Consider the following 14,551-nt stretch of genomic DNA (forward strand, 5'->3'; position numbering starts at 1 on the left):
GCAGTAATTCAGCTGTCGCATCCGACATTAACGTTCTTATTGCGTACATCAACTGCAGAGTTGTGATTACGCTTTATTATACCGCAATTCAACCCTTGAAGTTGAATTTCCCAGAATTCCTCATGTACAAATATTGAAGTCTTCCAGCGCAATTCCTAATATGAAGGTTCCCGTTACCAATTTTACCTTTTTCTAAACGAATTAACCCGCAGATTGCTCCGCCCTACGGAAAAATTATACACGCTATTCAGAAGCTCTCGAGATTTTATTTCTCGCGTGTACCCATAATCCATTTTTTTAAATTTACAGCTTACTCCTATTTTATCAGAATGGCAGACAGTGAGGCGTGTGAAGTCTGTGATACACCGGAGAAAAAAAAACTTGTAAATTGATTGTAGGGTTTAACGCACCGACACAACGCTGGCGCCAGCGGTGAGGCGCGCCGCAGTGGAGGGCTCCGGATTAATTTTGGCCACCTGGGGACCTTTAACGTCCGCCAAAATCTCGCACACACGGGCGTTTTTTCTTTTCGCCTCCATCAGAAAGGCGGCCGCCGCGGCTGGGAATCGAACCCGCGTCCTCGTGCTAAAACAACCTCGTCATCACGTGGGAGGGATGAACAGAGATATGGCAGATAAATTGCAGACCTCGTACCCTTGACATATGTAATTTACCGGTGTTATTTAGCGGTCATTTAATTCAGCGGTTATTTAAGTCAGTACACTGTTAAAACAAATGCAGCGTAAGCTAAATGCGCTAGGTAAAGATGTTACAGCAAACTCATTAAGGTTGTCTGAGTTGGGTCGTCGTTGGAAACCATGCATTTGGAAAAGGTAAAATGCTAGTGAAATATTACGAGGAAAGGCTAACGGAAATTGGAGAAGGCTAAAAGCGTTTAGACGTAAGGTTGAATAAGGTTGTCGATCGTAGTAGCTACTAGGTTAGGTATTCGCAGGAAAGAGAAGTAAGTCCCTCTTCACAGGCGATATCCGTATGTCAAGGAGTGCGGGTGAGCTGTAAACGCGCATTTTAGTTCAGGTGGTAGAATGCAGGAAAAAAAAAACACTTTCCCGCGGGCACAAACATTGAGCGATTTCCAGGTTCACTTGGAAGGTCAGTTGTGGTTGTTGAAGACACGCGGATCTCATCACCGCAGACTCCCCTGAGCGGACACAATTACACAAAAAAAGTGGCCAGTGTGGATTACTTCACATCCTCGAGTTTTCTATGAATTTATGTTACACCAAAAGGAAGACATTCTAAAAATTGACCAGAATTATGTCCGCCGGTCCCGATGACACTCCTAACGCATCCACTCGTATGCGTGCGCAGAGTGCACAGCCCTTGCCACTTTGCGCCGAAAACTGTTACGAAACTAATTCTAATTACCAAACGACGAAAAAATAGCTAATGCTCTCTGTATATATACGCAACAGGACGTTACAAATCCTTTCGATTATCCGCCAATTTATTTCACTGGAACATATCATCGTTAAACTTGTCATTAATTCAGCTAAAAATGAATTGTGAACTCAGACTGTTAAAAAAGGCTTACCAACCCAACTTCCGCCGCGTATCGCATACCAAACTTCTGTATGAACTACTAAAGTTTATTCGCACTCACGGCTAAACAGGTCGGTTATACAGTCGATCTCGGATATATCGAACCCAGATATATCAAACTATTGTATGTATCCAACAGTCCCAACATCCCCTTGGAAATCCTATGCAAGAAAAAAATATTTTGTACATCGAAGTATCGATATATCGAGCCATTCTGCGATCCCTTTAAAGTTCGATATAAGCGGGATCGACTATGTGACACGATGCTGATATAAACACAGCACTCATATATGAACTCGGAAACGTTGGTCCCCGAGCAAAAAAAAAATGAATTTTCATTCCTAAGTTAAAAACTACCCAAGCACATATTCTCGAGGCATAGAAAAGACATACAGACGTTTTAACTTAGGTGAGTGCCGCTGTTTAAAACTCCATGCTGCGTTAATGGTGTAATCCTCACCGCTGATGTACTTGCACTTTCTCTTTCGCCCCGAGAAATATCAGTGTTGTGATTGTGCCGGTCGTTCTTCGCAGGCCCTCAACGGTTTCCTTCTCATCCTTACCTGTGACGGAGAAGTCTTCTACGCGTCGCACACGGTTGAAACGTACCTGGGCTTTCATCAGGTAAGCATCAGGACCCAGAAGTGTAGCGCGCAAAAAGGCCCCAGTAATAGCATATCACTTTCGTTGCTTAAGACCTATTTTGTACACCCGACTCTCTTACTGGGTGTGTTTCGCGAGCACCTTAAAAATCACTTGCAGGGTCAGCTTAAAGCAAACGAAAACGGAAATCAGCATAGCCTTTTGTAGACGCGTTGATATTTGTTTGCTTTGAATTTTATTTAAAAACACTGCCCTTTCTATTCCTTTTAACTTCGGGGAAACAACCGTGGTGCTTTTTCTGGCGCAGAACAATTATAATGCCTATGGGAGTTACCGGAAATAAAGTTGCGCCGAAGTTTCCCTGTAAAGGATGCTTTCCAATTGGCACAATTATTCTGCGGTGAAAACTGAAAATGCAGAAAGGAACCGCCAGCGAAAAGTTGCAGTAAATTAAATTACAACAAATTAAATTAAATCAAACTAAATTTTTCTTTCATTTCGAAAACGACAGTTGTGTCTAAAAAATCAAAGCCCTAAATCTACGCTTCCAAAGTCCAAAATCCAAACTACCGAAGTCCAAAGCCAAAGTCCACTTCAACTCAGGCAAAGTCCAAAGCCAACGCCCGCGCAAAGAACCCAAAGGAAGTGATGATGGCGCAATCGGATAGACGTCGGCTTCATAACGCGAGGGAACAAGGTTCAATTCAGACCACGGGAAGCTTTTTTTTTGTGTTGGCTTTCCTGCAGTGCATTTTGTGTACAATTGGCCTTCCTGCAGTCTAGTCTCGAATAAAGCTTCGCGTTTTATCATCATCATCATGTTTCCTTTCTGAAAACCCATAGTGTAAAGTTGGCTTTCCTGCAGTGAGTTTTGACGTAACTACGTTGCCATCAATTAGGCATTGAAAGCTTCGCTTTTAAAGTAGTGCTAGCGGCTTGACTGGTGTCTTTACTTTCTTTCAGTGATAAAAGTCATCGCAAAGGTAGATGGGCTCATCGTAAGGTAGATGGGCTCATTTCGTAAATGCCAGAAACAGAAAAGGGGATCGCAAATGGCAGTGACAATCAGGACGCTCATCAAGGTCATTAATTTGCTGTTCTCGCAACCCCTCTCCTCAAAAAAAGCAACGTCATGTCACCCCATTCTCACACGCTGCAACGATGTTAGTATTGCACTTGCAGTCACTTTTCTGCGAATGTGCGCAATTAATGCATGTAAGGTTGTTTGCTGAGGAAAGCAGTGCTTTTGCCAAGTAAAAATTTATCTGAAAAGGCAGGGTTGCTTCTTTGTGGCAGGGCATCTCACATTAAGACAGCCGCAATGCTTAGTGCGATAAACACGACTACAGCATAAAAATGACTATATCTAGAACCCGCCGGTGGAGCCACCACCAAGGTACAATCCGACGCTGAGCAGACGTTCCCAAAGGCTTGCTCCCCGAACGCTCGATTCTCTAGCGTTGACGACGGGACAGATAGGAGCGCAGGTATTAAGGAAGGAATTCAGAAGGAACAGAGAGAAAGCGAGGCCAGAAATCGATGGGAAAAGAAAAAAAATCAGGAAGGCGAGAGAGAGCGCGCGGGGGGGAGAGAAGAATGATTTCAGCCACCTGGCGATGGCGGTCACTCGACGGCGCCATCGGCGGCATAACACAACGGCAACAACGCCAGCAGCAGCAGCAGCCCCGAAGCGGTTGCGCTGGCGAGGGTAAAGCCACGCCGGACGACGCTGATGCTTTCTGAATGGACGACATCGACGAACGACGTTCGCACGGAACACACGCGCGCGCGCGCGCGAGCCTCGGCAGCGCTCCGAGAGTCGTTGCTTGTTCCGCGCGCGCTTGCGTGGCGGTGGGGAGGGGGTCAACGGCGACAACAGGGGGCGTTCTACGGCGGTGCTCGCCGGACCGTGGGGCCGTTCATCACGAGCGACATCAATTAGGGCCTGTCTGCGGACGCAATTAACGCGCCCCCACAACCGCGCCCCTTCCCCGCTCACGCGTCGGGCGTGCGTCAGCGCCGAGAGGGAGGGCACTGCTTGCGGCGCCAGTGCGCGGGCGTGCTTGCGGGGGGACTTACCGTACAACGGGTATCGGCCGATATGTCGCGCTGACGAAGCGTGTTATTTGGCAGCGGGCAAGTATGTATAAATTAACGCAAAGGTTGTCGAGGTTGAAGAGGATTATGTGAAACAAAGGCTTTCTGTTAGAGGGAGGAACTGCGTGGTAATACTTGATACAAAGTCCTGATTGCGATAGACCTCAAGGAAAGCCCTGCAATTTTTAAAGACAATAGTCTTTCTTGGGCTCATAAACCCAGAAATTTTGGTCTATCCGTCTGTCCGTCTGTCCGTCCGTCCGTCCGTCCGTCCGTCCGTCCGTCCGTCCGTCCGTCTGCCTGTCTGCCTGTCTGCCTGTCCGTCTGTCCGTCTGTCCGTCTGTCTGTCTGTCTGTCTGTCTGTGACTCCATTCAGCCAGCCGGCCAAAGTGAAACGAAATCTGCGCAACAGTCCTTACTCACAGCCAAATGTAAACGTCTCAGTTCGGTTGTCAACGTTCATACTTTACGCAAATACAAGACAAAAAAACATAACTACATCAAATATATTTGCAGTGTTCCTTCATAAAAAGAATTCATAGATGCTTGATTTCTGCGAAATGAAATACTACATACACTGCAGAAAAAACAATCATTCTTTCGCCTGCTGCCGCCTGCGCCAGTATAGCGGCATTTTAAGAAATCAAGCAGCAACAGTTACGAAAGGTTCCGCTAGATAGGTTCCACGTTCTGCTTGGAACGCCCGGGGAGTAGGACAATGTGGTTCTATAAACATTGAAGTAGGGTGCCTCCATTCACGCGCGTCTCCACCGTATGGCGCACGGACATCGAGGCACCCGGCCTGGAGCAGTGGAACGCGGTAAATTTAAATTGACTTAGCAAACTTTTAGCGTGTTTACCTTGGGATGAGCGCGAAGCAAGAGGAACAACATGGGAGGTGGGAAGGAAAGCGAAGGGAGGCATTTACTAGGCCAATGTCGACAAAGACTATCGTCTTTTCTCGACAGCTGCAACAAAAGGAGCAGATACGCGGCCGTTTTTTCTGGCTTGCGCTCTAACGGGTTATTTGCTCTAGCAAGTAACACCATCGTCAGCGCGACATGTCGATACCTAATCTCACGTACATTCTTGCGCGTTCTTATGTTTGTTTTATTTTTTTCTGTTTTTGTATACACTGAGACCATTCCATAGCCTGTATACATGCTTTTGAAACATTTTTTTGCAACTAAACGCACTGGCGAAAATGGACGAATGCGCTAACACATCCGTCCACTCTATATAAGACGCTTCCTTTACGTTATGTTGTATATAAGACGCTTCCTTTATGTGTTACTAAGCTGGATAGGGATGCCCATATGTTACTGCGTTATTCAGCATTTATATGCTTGACACAAATATGTCGCTTCGGCACAATATTTTTTTCTGAAGTGACAATATAACAAAGCTATAGGCTGCATTCACTGGCGAGGCACGCATGCAGGCAGCCATGTGTGCGCCGTCACTGGTTACGTTGGGCTCCGCGGGACGACGGTACTTGTTCGTGCTATGCCCATGATGTGAGTTGGACGTTCCAAACTGCAGTCACCCCACCGAACGCGAAGTAATGCCTCGACTCCAATGTGAGTGCTATTAATAACATCTCTGTTGACACAACCGTTCAGAATCGTGTTGAAACGGAGCAGACGACGCACGCTGGTGTTTCTTTTTCTGCGGCGTTCGGGCGCAGTGGTACAAGCCGCGCCATGTCAGTGGCGCTTCAGCCATGTCTGTGGCCGCTTCCAGTGTTGCCAAGCGAAGAAATCGACAGCTAAACTTTTCAGTGAATAACATCTATAGAACACACCAGCGAGGTGTTCTCGTATGCATTTGATTAAAATATGTTTCTTTTTTTCGTCCCTTCCTGTCCCAATGTTCCCCTGTCCTCTGACAGTCAGACATCTGCCACCAGAGCGTCTACGAGCTGGTCCACTCCGAGGACCGCGAGGAGCTGCAGCGATTCTTACTGTGGAACTCCCAGCTGCCTTCCGACCGCAGCGCCATCTCCCTCCAGGAGGCGCTATTACCCGGTGAGCATAGCACAGCGAACAACTTAGGCTATGTTCAGACTACCAGTTGAAACGTCAAATGAGGTCATTATTTAAAGATATTATGACAGTTGCGACAACAGTCTGAGCAGCCCTCCTGACCTACAACGCTGGGTGCATGGATCGTGTCACCGACAACTCCTGAACACGAAACTAACTTGTTCGTGTTTCTGTCAATGCATACATCTATTACGCTGCAGGGCAAACTTTCGAATAAAAAAACTCGGCCTTAGCCTGCGCAATCTTCTAGCATGCAGAGATATTTGGCAAGGAAATGAGCTGCTACAGGCTATCACGGTCGCAAGACTAGTTGTTCTCTGTTGTTTGAAATCGCGATATGGTTGTCAACATGTGCGTGAATGCGTGCGTGCGGGCGTGAATGTCGTAAAATGATGACCGACGAACTAGTCATCCACCCTGTCGCCTATAAGCTTACATTTTACATATGTAGTGTTTGTAAACAACCTTAAAAATAGCGGGCGGAATGCACCCCGTCTGTTTTTTAACACGAAAGTGTTTCATTCCCAGATACACGAAGATTTCGCTGACGTCATATCCGTCACGGAAGCGACGCAAATACAACAAAGCAAGAGGCCTGTAAAGGGTGCATCCCTGCACACAGGGTCTTCTTGCGGGGAAGCAACCCTTGAAGACTAGGTTATTTTATTTATTTATTTATTTATTTATTTATTTATTTATTTATTTATTTATTTATTTATTTATTTATTTATTTATTTATTTATTTATTTATTTATTTATTTATTTATTTATTTATTTATTTATTTATTTATTTATTTATTTATTTATTTATTTATTTATTTATTTATTTATTTATTTATTTATTTATTTATTTATTTATTTATTTATTTATATAGGTTATGCTTAGGGTTGTTCGTTTTCGGGTTTTGAAACGAAAGTGTTTTATCCGCGATACCCCACGATTTCACTGACGTCATATTCGTCACGGAAACGACGCCAGTACACCTTTGCCAAAGCGACCCGCCAGCAAGACGTCGCTGACCAACCACACCCACAAGAGAGCCGCCGACCCGCAAATCATGCTGAGCTGCAGATTTCGCTGCCCATTTCACTTTCGTGTTTTACTGATTCCTATGGTAGAGGAATCAACCACAGTTTTTTTTTACTTCTTTGTCAGCGTTAGGGTTAGTGCATTAACAGCCAAATATTATAGGCAGATGATGCCAAAATTATTCTGGAAAAAAGAAATGGAGAGGGGCGCTCACAAATGATACGCGTATTTTTCTTGAAGTTTGTAGTTTATTGAAGGGTAAACGTACAGATAAGATGAACAAATAAGCGGAATACATGAGGAGGTCCCAGAGTAAGAACTGTCGGGGGGACCTCCTAGCACATCGTGAATTAAATGATGCAGAATTTGCAGCAGACGGTGGGCGTTATGACAAAGTTTATATACAATGTGTAAGTACGAAGTAGTAACGTCAACAAAGGGAACGAAAACACTTTATACAATTAAAAAAAAACGAAAACAAAGAACAAGTCTGTAATAATTATAAGAGTATCACTAAGCCATATATAAAACAAGGTTTTCGTTAGATGTTGTGTACATCTGCACTTACACAATACGAGCAGCGACACTGTAATTATACACATAACATACAACTCAACAAAGCAGTGTGAAACAAGCAGAAAGTAAAAAAAGAGCCAATTTCAATTTACTAATTAACGCTACATGTAACATGGTGTAGTTAGCTCAGTAATTAGGTATTTTTTGGTTCCTCGGCAAAAGGAGCCCGTCGTGAAGGACTGTTTGATTTCAGGAGGAATTGAGTTTACACGCGTTCTTTTTATCATGTGTAATGGTTTGTAGTGTTATGTTCAGAGTATACCGACCTAACAGCCATATCTTGAGAAATGGACGTAAAAAAACGGCGTTTAACGCAGTTCGGTTGGCTGAAACGTCAAATGAAATCACTATTTAAAGATATTCCGACAATTGCGACAGCAGCCTAAGCCTGGCGTTATATCTTTCTCTAATTTTTTTTTTTGAGCCCAATTCACGACAGTACAATTACTTGCAATATTCCGCCCTGACAGCTGCTCTGTCACGCCGCTAAAAATGTGCCTACATGACTGTACCCACACAGCACGCGCTTCCCTGCATTTCGCGTACTTTCATTACATTAGGGCCTCCGTGGCATCAATGTCGACCAGCACTGATTAAACCATTCGCTAATACCACTCATACGTCCGAGCTGTGGACGGTTCTTGGCAATGTTTCACTAAAGGCGCATACACAACGCGCCATGCAGAGGGAGAAGGGTACGTCTATCAAACCACACAGGATGATGACGTCACGCCGAATGAGTGAAGCAATCGCGGGTCGGCCACGTCACTGAACGGGGCCGCAGACTGGTCGGCGCACCTGGATGGCTTTCATCCCCATTTGCGAGCGAGACAGCTAGAGAGAGACGGGAGCGAAAGCCCACGCACTTTCGACGCGTGTATTCTTGCCGCGGAAAGGGCAACGCACCCAAAAACCAAAACTGCGCTCAGACAATCACGGAACGGAGGAGACGCGAAGAGTAAAACAGTCCTATATAAGGAAAACACGTAGCCTTCCTCCTTGGGTTTATATACCTTTCATCCCCCAGATTGGCATCACCGGGATATGGATAGCCCTCTAGTCAGTGGGAATGGATGGGAGGACGGGCGGGCTGCAGGTCGTCTCCCCTCCGCGCAGGGATCACAGATTTGAAAGAGAGAAATAAAGTAAAGCGGTTAGTCGGGACCTGCTCTAGCGCCCATTCGCGACGCTGGGCTATCTTTAACCACTCTTCTTTCTCGATTATCCACCCTTGCTTATTTATTTGCGCCTGGATCGTTTCATTCATGAGTTTCAGAATACATGTAGTCCATTTCCTTCCCTCATATCGTTCCTACGTCGACCGCTGGTCACGCGATTCCCGCAGAGTGCGGCCACAGTCCGTGCCTGCAGGGTGGGGGGCTGCAGCACTCCAGTTTATGTTCTGCCTATTTGCGCTTTCGGTCAGCTCGGTCGGTCGGTGGGTCACCACCGGGCGCTGAAAGCATCCTGCCGACACTGGTTTGCTGCCGCGCCCTTCCACCGAACAACCGCGCGGCCCGCTATCCCAACTCCCCAGTTTACCGTTCCCATTACCGGCCCTTACGCGCTCCTCTTTCCCCTTGGCGACCGTGACTGCCTGGTCACGAGCGCGCGATCGGCCCTCTCGCTCTCTCGGCCACAGTTCCGTGCGGGGGGAACCGACCCTCTGCTCCTCCGACGAAATCTGCTCCGAGTAACAACCTCATTAACATCATAAATCAAATAGGGCTCTCCCCCTTCCATGGTCTACAGCTCCCTATACCTCTTCGCCATCTCCGCTGCCGGTTACGAATCCAGCCTTTAAAGGGGCACTGACACAAAATTTTGAAGGCGAGATAACTTCGGAGATAGATTGGTGGGAACACATATACATCATCTGCAAAATATCAGCACCGAATACAGCCTAGAACATATTTAAAATCAATTTTGAAGTGTGCGAAACGCAACCTAGCAGCCAGCAGAGCACCACGCGCAATTGTAAATAAACAACATCCAAACACGTCACGAGTTTGTGTTTGCCGCTTCCGCACTACCGGCGTTTTCCGCCGGCTCGCCCGGCTCGCCGCTCCAATCGGAGGGCCAGAGGGCGGAGCTTCTGCTCTCGAGAACGAACGACCCGATCGTTGGCGGCGGAGGCGCCGTGATTTCGTCAGCTCATCGGGCAGTTGGCCGCGACCAAAGTTCTAGAGCGATTCCAGGCACTCTGTTTCTATTACTGTTTATTACCATTAGATGCGAAAACGCGCCGGAGGCACGAAACGCTCACTGAGCTAGCCGCACGGTCGCTGTGCAGGCGGCGGCCACGGCCGCGAAGTGGCCCAGGCCGGCGCAGGTAGCTCGAGTGATAGCTTGTTACCGCTGCACGAAATTGTCCCCAAGTCCCGACCATGGTGGCTTACATGAGAAAGGAGTTAATGATGCGATGGCGGGTTGCATTAGAAAATGTCATCTGCACCGCTTACGAGAGCGGCACTCGAATATCCGCCGCAGTGCTGAGCCGAACACATCTGTAGTGTAGGCGGACCTGTAGGCAGACCGGCCGGCTGCTCCCAGCGCGCGTCTTGCCGCCCACCGTCTCGAGCTTCGCGCGTCGTTCTTTAGCCGCGGTAGCATTTGCACTCACAGCGCCTGCGTCACATCCACGGTCGCTTTCTAATTAAGCGCCTCACGAGATCAGTACGTGGGGGCATTCGCAGAAACTGCCGTCGATGGGGATTCGACAGTGCTACGGCGGCTCTGCTCTGTGATATCCCTCCGACGGTCACGTGGTCAGCTTTGTTCACACAAAATCCACAAAATCCATCGTTTCGCGGCACTCGCTGAAACCGAAACTGCGACTGGCCGCATTGAAAATGCCTCTAATTAAACAACCGTCGCACGCTGAAGCAAATGAGGTTTCTACAGGTTATAAGTAGGTCACTAGCTACTTATCGCAACGAAAAAAACAAGATGCAAAATTTTTGTGTCAGTGCCCCTTTAATGCTCTTGGACACACCGAACTCTATGGTTTCGTTTTCCCCGCCTTGAGGTGCGCCATCCCTCTACCGGCTAACGGCCGGTTAGTGGGCACTCGACCGATTCAACTCGGCATATGTGTTTACCCAGCAACGGTAAGCGCTTCCAGTCTGAAAGGATTCGTTGCACTCTACCCGTCAGATACATCGAGGGTGTATTCAGTTCCCGCACGAAGTCCCTGACTTTCAGGACAGTCGGGTACCGTAAATATAGGAGGAGGAAAGCGAATGTCGCGCACGTTTTTTTCTCAGCTATGGACGTATCATTCGGCAGTGACCACACTTTACTTTGAAATCACGAGAATACTTAATTTTCTTGTTGCCATCTGTTCGCCTGCTGCTTCAAATCCACCACCGTGTGGTAGCCCTACATACTACACCGGAAGAGTTCCAGATTAGTTGGATACGTTGGAAAAGAGCGACACCCTTGCCATGGAAGATTGTTATATCGTACACGAGCCAAACTCTGTCAAGCAGCCTAGGCCATGCGTAAAAATTTGGTGGTCACCCCAAGCGACGGGCTGAGCTCGGCACTGTACTATTGAGACCATCGGATCGCGCCCCTCCTTCATCAGAGAAGTCCAGGAAAGCACGATCGCGGCTCTAGCTCGAACTCCCGGGCAGGTAGACATCCGGTGCAACGCCGGACGCAACGTCGTCGCATGTAGGCCTCTACCACTGACTGCCCGACAACGCTTCGGGCAACAGCAGGACTCAGCGCAACCTCTGTTGCAGCTAAGATCGCCATCGAGGCTGCACACAGCAAAGCCATAGTGTATGGCCTCGATGATAGATTCACCGCAAAAGAGGTCGCCAAAAACGCCAAATCGGCGGTTCCCATTGAAGATGTGCGTCGGTGTGGCCGTTCGGGGATCTTCAGATTCGCAGCCACGGACACGCCAATCACCGTGGCTGTTGACAAAGTCTTGTACCCAATTACCCATTTTGTTACTTTCACCCGCTAGCGCTACAATACTTGTGGTGTGGTATGCTGTAGCGTGTCGCAGCTTGCTTTTGTCGGACAAGAAAGGTCCTTTCGCTGGGGATGCCCGCACAATAAGGACTTCTCCAGTTGGCCTGAATTTCGCTACTCGAAAGTTCGGAGGGAAACACCCCGTGACGTCCCCTGCCTGTTCACTTTGAGAAGCTGATCATTACGTCAGCACAGGTCTCGTTACTTGCAGACAGCAGACGTCCTGAAGGGCGACACGCGCCGCCCTTCCGACTGAAACCACCGTTACGAGGGCAGAAGCCGTGAATCATCCCGAAATCAGTACCGCTTCTAACAACGGCAGGCAGGGCACGCACCCTGTAGATGCCTCGGCAGCGGCCCATTCAGTCACAGCGAAGTCGATCTAATCTCCCCGATGACCATGAATAGAACCTCTCCACACTGAAGCTCACGTTGTGGACAGTGCAGAGATTATGCCCGGCGACAGAGTTGCACCGCTAGTGTCACGATGCCTTTATGTGCGCAGACATTTGACACTATAGCGATGCCTGATCTAGCACCGGGAACAACCAGTTTATGTTAAGGTAAAGCATTCGTAACGCTCTGACTAAAAAAAAATAAGCATTAAACGTGTGCGGCAAGAAACGCCTCCCGCTCTCCTCCCTTTCGGTTTCCCTCTTCCACAAGGCCATAAATGCGGCGTTAGGGTCGGCACCGAGAATCGATCCCGGAACGGACAGCTCAAAGAATAGGGCTAACAAGGAGCACGTGCCGACGCGGGGCCGGGAGGCCAAGGAACACGGGGCCGATTGACTTGCATCCGAGCCCCTCTCTTTCATTTTTACATTTAGTGCGCTGTGATTCGTCGAGTTCGCGTAGATAGGTGTGCCTGAGAATAATTTTCCTTGCTTTTACGTAAGAAATATTTCAGTGGTGGGTACACCCATAAATGATGATGTAGGAAGTATACCAGGTAAAATCAGTTTATATTTTATATTTTTATAATTTCTTATTTTATATTTTAATACAGAACGATTTATATACATTTAAGCTGGCTACAGCCTCTACATGACGTCCATTCAAAACTATATGCTTATTTGGCTTCGCCACTAGGACCGCTTAGAGCACGTCGGACGGCAGAAAGTCTAGGTGGACAGACTTCGAAACAAATTTTTCGGCGGAGTTGGGCGTGCATCACAAGCCGTCATTAACAAGCGGCTAGAGGATAACGTAATGCACAAGCCAATCCCCCAGCTTATGTCCCGTTATTGTCGTAACTGATGATCAAGATAACGCTTAATCCGGAAAACGTTTCCAAAAATAAACAAAAAACTATTTTCAAATTTAGCGCCACACCGGCATTGCCCTAATACCGGTCAATTAAACGCAAACGCCCTGCTGCTCCGACGAATGCGGCTCGGAGCTCAGGATACTGCGCAGACGACACATGGCTTACCTCCCCGCACGTGCCACGCGCACTCGTGCGCTCGCATATATCCCGTTCGTCACGACGGCGTCCCAGGTAGACGGGGAGAAAAGCAGGGAGGGGCGGGTGGTGGGGGTAACGCGCTTTCACCTGCCTGAACGCTCGAGCGGTTTCTTTGTTTCCCAGCGGGGACTGTATACCGGCGGGCGCCGCAGGGAGGGGGGCGGTGTTGTACGGCTCGTTGTTGTAGCGGACCCAGCAGCGGTCCCGGCGCTGACGCATTGAATAATGCAGGCCAGACGAGCGACCGAGGGGAGCCAGAAATAACAGGGGAAAACGTTAATGGGCGCCCCATCCCCCCTCCGCTGCCTACCTGGCTAAGCAGGCCGCGAGAGTCTGAGAGAGCGCCGCGGGACAGCCGACAGAAAAAGCAAGAGGAACAGATTTGGCGGGCGGAAACAAGCTCGAGCCCCGGCGTTGCACTACGGAAGAGAGCGGCCTCCACGCGTTCCACAAAAGCGCCTATTTTGCCTGCCCTCCCTGTCGGCGTTGATTGCGGCTTTGCCAGGACTTCGGAGCGGTTGTTCAGGACCGGGATGTGTCCGTATACAATGGACAAAAGTCTGCTCAAAAGTCTCAGGACTGCGGGACATTTTAATAGGGAGTTTGTTATTTTACAATTCAAGCGTTGCCCTCCAAAGCCTAGGTTGGCAAAGTGGCAAGCCACAGCGCAGCAGAACTGTCAAACGCCACACTGACGAAACAGCTCGGGCAAAGTTAGGCTGTAGGACTCCGTTCCACACAACAAGGATTTCAATACCTAGTGCTGATGTCTTGACCAAGTCACATAGCACCAGATTGGGTTTGCACGAACCCATGCCGACGGTAACACGCATGGTGAAGAGGTATTTTCGGGCCTGCACTCCCTAACGATACCTGGCTACACGCTATTCATCTTGCGACAATCGACGATGCCGGCGCTCTAAAATGAGTGTTTACTCTTCATGATTTAGAGACACAGCAGGAAGTAGCAGCGAGGTGAGGATTAACGTAAGGTCATCGCGAGATAGACTCTGTCTACATGTACAAGCATGACAACGATTTGCTTTGCCACGTTGGTTGTTCTTCCCCGGACTTGGTTGTACTGTTACCTTAAATATTCTTGAAAGGCTTGAAGCCGTGGAAAGAAAATATGTGCGCTGTGTCTTTTTTTATTGGCTTCACTCCATAATTATGCACAACATC

The 14,551-nt window shown here is 48.2% G+C and overlaps 2 protein-coding genes across 2 annotated transcripts in view; one reads left to right on the forward strand and one right to left on the reverse strand.

The window, feature by feature from the left end:
- The window catches only part of LOC144152669 (uncharacterized), a 539,910-nt gene that overhangs the window by 497,738 nt on the left and 27,621 nt on the right, over positions 1 to 14,551 (reverse strand). The gene's annotated exons all lie outside the window — the stretch shown is intronic.
- Positions 1 to 14,551, forward strand: part of Ss (aryl hydrocarbon receptor spineless) — a 160,725-nt gene that overhangs the window by 122,413 nt on the left and 23,761 nt on the right. Inside the window, exons 4-5 of the mRNA XM_077683628.1 lie at positions 2,098 to 2,187; positions 6,155 to 6,290. Coding sequence (XP_077539754.1) covers positions 2,098 to 2,187; positions 6,155 to 6,290 — 226 coding nt within the window. The remainder of the gene's footprint in view (positions 1 to 2,097; positions 2,188 to 6,154; positions 6,291 to 14,551) is intronic.

This window comes from Haemaphysalis longicornis, unplaced genomic scaffold (assembly GCF_048455015.1).
Source record: "Haemaphysalis longicornis isolate Haplotype H1 unplaced genomic scaffold, Haemaphysalis longicornis Haplotype H1 scaffold_9, whole genome shotgun sequence".
NCBI classification, from domain to species: domain Eukaryota; kingdom Metazoa; phylum Arthropoda; class Arachnida; order Ixodida; family Ixodidae; genus Haemaphysalis; species Haemaphysalis longicornis.